The 5,387-nt window shown below is 47.7% G+C and overlaps 1 protein-coding gene across 1 annotated transcript in view; it reads left to right on the top strand.

Moving 5' to 3' along the window:
* Positions 1 to 276: 276 nt before the first annotated feature.
* Positions 277 to 5,387, top strand: part of LOC105826474 (extracellular matrix protein FRAS1-like) — a gene marked incomplete at its 3' end in the record, with an annotated part of 188,987 nt that continues 183,876 nt past the window's right edge. The window contains exon 1 of the mRNA XM_012664466.1: positions 277 to 352. Within this exon, the coding sequence (XP_012519920.1) occupies positions 277 to 352 (76 nt within the window). The remainder of the gene's footprint in view (positions 353 to 5,387) is intronic.

Below are 5,387 nucleotides of genomic sequence, written 5' to 3'. Positions count from 1 at the left end.
GGAGATCCGATCCGCCGGTGACCGGCAACTTTCCGGAGAGACTTTGCGGCCGAGAACCGCGCTCTGCTTCGTTCTCGCGGAGCTCGGCCCGCTTTGCCGGGGAGCTCGGCGCGCTGGTCGCCCGGGCAGGGAGGGAACCGGACCCCCGCCCGCTCCGGCGCCTTCGGGCCGATGCGAGAGTCGCTCTCGGCCTGGCCCGTCCATCTCCTTTCCCCAGAGGTAACCGCGCGCTGCCTCCACCTCCTGTGCGCCCGGGTTCGGGGTGCCGAAGCAGCGATGGGTGTCCTCAAAGTGTGGCTCGGGGTGGCCCTAGCGTTGGCGGAATTTGCAGTGTTGCCTCGGCGCTCGGAAGGTGAGAGGACGGTGCCTTTTGTGTGTGTGTGTGTGTGTGTGTGTGTGTGTGTGTGTGGGTGTGTGAGTTCATGCGGGTTAAAAAGCTAAGCGGGTTTACAGTGCTGTGGGTCGGTGGAAGTTTTTTGGGGGTCGAGGTGGAACTGGAGTGGGCTTTTTCTGAGCAGGTGCCTGCGCCTCCGGATTGTTTCGCGTTCAGGCCACAACGCCCGCCACGGCCTCCCTCCCTGTTCCGAGTGCGCTTGGGCGGGTGGGGGCTCGACCGAGGCGGCGTCTCTGGACTTAGATTTTCTTTCTTTCCGCTACCCTCTGCCCCCGGAGGGAGAGCAGCCACCGCAGCTAGGTGAGGAGCGAGCGACTGCTCTTCCCTGGGCAAAAATACTTCAGTTCCTTTGAAATATAGCATCCACCTCAAGGCCCTGTCGCTCTCCCGCCGCCTCGCCCCAGTTTGCCTCCCCTCGAGTGCGGTTAGGATTTCATAACTGGCCGCTGGGAGCGTGTTCCGGACGTGGGCGACGCACTTGCGCTGACAGAAATCCCAGCGTGGAGCGGCGCAGCCTGGCCGCTTCCCGGGAAAAAAGTGGCCAGCGAGAGTTGGGTTCTTTCTTCTACTCCGCCCTGCGCCTCCCGCGTTTCCTGCGGGGCTCCGACCTGTGTGCAGAACCCCGGGGCCGGGGGAGAGAAGGAGGCCGCGAGAGCAGCTGTCGCCGTGGTATCGAAGGCAGCGTGGGTTCACAGCGAAGGAATCAGTGAGTGAGCCCGGAGTCTGGGGGTCACGGGAGGCCGGCCCGGGGCGCGGGGCGCCCTGACTCCCACCTGCTCCGCGCAGCCGGCAACGTCGCCCGGCTGGTGCTGCAGGACGGGAGGGAGCCAGCGGGCTGGGAGGGAGACGGCTTAACCCACCGCGCTGGTCCTCGGCTTCTCCGCCCGGCTCCATTCATTGTTCATCCGGTTGCGGGAAGGAGAGTTCACCTGCCCAGCCGCAAATCACAGCCGGGCGGCGGGAGGCCGGGGGAGGACAAAGCCCTGCCTCGGGTCGGCCTCCGGTCGCCGGAGCAGCTGCCTCCTCTTTGGTAGCTTCCCAAGAGAGAGCGGCATGGCCTTGGCAGTCCACGCCCTGCAGTGGAGACTTTCCCGCGGGCAAGGGTGCTGCCTTCTGCACATTCCCGGGAAGTGTGTCAAGTGTATCATCCCCGGGAAAAGCACCCCTGGGACCTGTGCAGCCTTCTTCGAACAGTGTATATTCTGTGGAAGTACATCTTTATACTAATAGTATATGTGCGTGTGCGTGCATACTTAAGAAAACCCCTACTTGTAGGGCTTAATCGTAATAAACCATGTGAGAGAGTTAGTCCAGGCCACCCAAGCCTGAACGTGGTACTTAGGAAAATTAGTTTCACTCGGTGGTAGTTTCTTAATTAGAATCACATCCCAGCAATGCGAGAAACGTGCTGTCAATCCCGGGTAGCTCACCAGGGGGCAGTTGGAATGATGCAGTTTCTCAACACCAAATTTCCTGAAATGATAAAAGGCATTATTAGTATTAAGCGCCTACAAGGTGCGCTCTTTGGAAGATTGGGCGCGATACAGTGGGCAGAGTTTAAGAACTGCCAGTCTTTCGATTGGGGGTGAGGATGAGCAATGCAGACAGTATTCTTCCGAAGAGTCTTAAGAAACTTTGCTTTTTCTTGTTTCACCCCAGCTTTAGAGCATTCTATAGTCATTTCACAAATTGGAATGATAAATTGATGTCTGAGAGTTTCCACCCAAGTCATAGTGATGCTTATCTACTAATGAATGAATGAATCACCATGGACATTTATTGAACACATAATTATGTGCTCTATGCTAAGCACCTTATATACTTTGTCTCATTTAATTTAATTAAGTGATATCACTCCCACAGACAAAATATCAGTTGTCATCTGATGAGGCTTTGGTTCTGTCAAGGTTTTCTTTTTCTTTTAAAAATAAGAACATTGCAGTTAAGGGTGGAAACCTTAAGGATGTTAGAGATTTCGCCAAGTCTTTATCATTAGCTTAGGGAATAATTTTTAAAAATGAAAAGAAACATGTGCATGTGTGCTTCTCTTGGTGGTATGTACTCTGTGACACCTTTTCTGGGCAGCTCATGGCAGAATTTGTTGTTTTCTTTGCAGTGCTCAGAGAACGTGTCCTACGGGCTTCTAGTACACCAGTTAATGCCTTCCACAGCTATGGTTGATGTAGGTGTGGTCGTCCTCACTTAGCTGGTTAGGATGGTGCCGAGTAATTCTCATAGCTCTAGTTCAGCTCCTAATACACAGTAAGTGCTCAGGAAAATTGGTCAGATGAACAAGTATTGCTAAATTACTTTCTCTTCAATTAAGCTTAACTGGTAGACTGTCCTCTATGACTAGCTGACTGACCTTGAATGAACCACCTAACTACTTTGGGCTGTAGTTCTGTTGTTTACTAAATGAGGAAGCTGGCTAGGTGATAGTTCTAAAATGTTTTTGCTAATCATCAAGGATAGGAAAAAAGAGATCAACATTTGCTATCAGTTGCAACTTTCTGGTTCTAAATTTTAATTATCAAAAGAAAAATACATTTTTGCTAGCAAATCATTGGTGGTGTTATTTCATATTGCCTTATATTGACAAACTGGTAAACTACAATGATTTAAGGACTTAATAAAATCAAGAAGTCACAGAAAAACTTCTTACATGGCTACTTTCTGAATCAGAGAACCTCGGCCATGGCATTTTCTGGAGAAACTCATTTTGAGTTGGGTTGACATGTGGAAATCCTGTGAACTTACACTTGATTGAGCAGTTGCCTTGGGGATAGGGAAGGGTTGTTGAATAGGAGATGGAGAAAACTGAGCTCTAGTCTGTGTCCCATCACTGCCCATGTGATTTTAGCCAATCCCACGATCTCCCAGGCTTTTCCTATAAATGCCATTGACAGATTACATTGAAAGGATCACTTGATAGACAGTGTGTTTTATTTACGTGGGTTAGCATATTTGGTTCCACTCTTGCCTGGAGAGTCCCTTTGGTGAGGAACTCGATGCTTAAAACTCAATGTTTGGGAAGACAAGACATTGGCTGGGAGAATAGCCTATCTCTCCATTCATTCTATAAACGTTTATTGAGAGCTTATGTGTCAGGTTGTGTTTGGTTAGGGGTGTACAGACATCAAAAACAGAAACAAAATCAAACCCCTGTATTCCTTGCCCTCAAGGAGTTTGCATACCCAGAAATCTTTAGTACCGGTGGAGTGGCATTAGGGCATTTGGTCTTTGCTGGTTCCCCAATATTGAAATGTTGGGTACTGATTGCAACTTTGCATCTTTTAGCTTTGGCAACTCCTGCTAGTGAAAATAAAGAGGTGATATACAGTCCTAGACTCTTATTTCTATCATACTGCCATTCCCCTCTGAGGATTGGGTTCTGGGTGTTACTCTCTCCATATAGTGTACGTTGTCTAGGGAGGACACAGCCATACACATTCACTGTCATGGACTTGGTGGCAATATCACTCGACTGTACTTAGACACAAGTAGTCATAAAATGCTCTCCACCACATGGCTCAGAAGAGGGGAGGGGACTACCACATGGCAAAGTTGGAGCCTCATGCCAAATCTCACAATAGTTCCAAAACAGTTGGCCTATTTTCATTTTAACTACTTTATTAATTGATCTGAATCCTAGTTGACAATAATCAGAACATGAGCTGTCCTGTCAGTTGAGAAAATGATTCTAGTTTAACTATTCTATAGTGTATACAGCCATATGCTGAATTATAACACGACATAAAGCCTGAACATTTAAATGCCAACTTGTGGCTGCTTGTTCCTATTGAGTCATGTTTTTGCAATACCATGCTTTCCAAATCTTTTCGTATCTCGTGGGTTATATCTACCACTATTTCTTTGAACTGATGGGCCTGACATTTTGTGGCTCTGGGATTTCTCTGAGTTACTCGGTCTATGAGTGAGTAGTTTCAGGATATAAGTACTGGTACAAATTATATCTCAAATTTTCTCTAAAAATATTAGATTTTATAGAGGCATCTCATGAAGGAGTATATTATGATGTGCAAAACAGACATTTACTTGTTTACATTTTATGCAGTAACATTTTGTCTATGTGACCTGCAAGAAATGAGCCAACCACATGGGAAGAAGAACAGCCCAGGTCTTGGGATCTGGGATTCCTTCCTGATGAGCTGTAAAATTGCTTCACCCTGCAGAACTCTATGCACTCTCTCACAGGATATTTGATGTTAGAACTTAAGTTACCCGGCATCTCAGCTATACTCTGTGCCCCAACATTCATGGTTAGAGAACTCTAGCTCCTGTTGTCTTTCCACCCCCCGCCCCTCAGTTTTCCTTTGAGGGTAGCCCATTTCTCCTAGATCTGCACCATCTCTCAGAATTCACCTTGAACTGGAGTTTTCTTTATGGTTCAACCAAAGCCATAAATATAAACCTCAGATAGACCCACAATCATTTTGGTATTGCTTAAGAAAAAAAATGATGAGTAGAGGGAGCAACTTTGTGTTCTATATCATGTGAACTGATTGATTAGTGAAAAGGCTCCTGCTGCAGTTCTCAACAGAAGCCCCACCCAGCACCCAGTGCAGACAAACCTCCCAATTTCATCCCGTGGTGGGTGTGCTAATGTAGGAGATAAGGCTTGCTTTGGATGACTGCGTCGGCATTGGTTGGTGATAAACGTTTGATAGGACTGGGCATCATACTGGAATGCTTTGTTTTTTCAAGAGAATAGAAATGAGGTTTTGGAAGCTGTGTTAATGGAGACTGATTCGTGCCTCTGCCTTCTGGGTAGAACTGTTCTGTTTCAGGAAAGCCCTCAGAGGGCAAAACTTATTTCTTTTGGAATTGTATGTCATATAGCGACCCACATTGAGTTATTTCCTTTTCCTAGTGATAGAATTTATCAGCAGTGTACACTGTTTTGACTTGAGTCTCCAGCAGATGTTTGGCTTACGCAAGTGGATATGGTGCCACACTCAATGCTGCTTTATGT

This window comes from Propithecus coquereli, unplaced genomic scaffold, assembly GCF_000956105.1.
Source record: "Propithecus coquereli isolate 6110/MARCELLA unplaced genomic scaffold, Pcoq_1.0 Scaffold898, whole genome shotgun sequence".
NCBI lineage: Eukaryota > Metazoa > Chordata > Mammalia > Primates > Indriidae > Propithecus > Propithecus coquereli.
The sequence above is the reverse complement of the archived record's forward strand: the minus strand, read 5'-3'. Positions and strand labels throughout refer to the sequence as shown.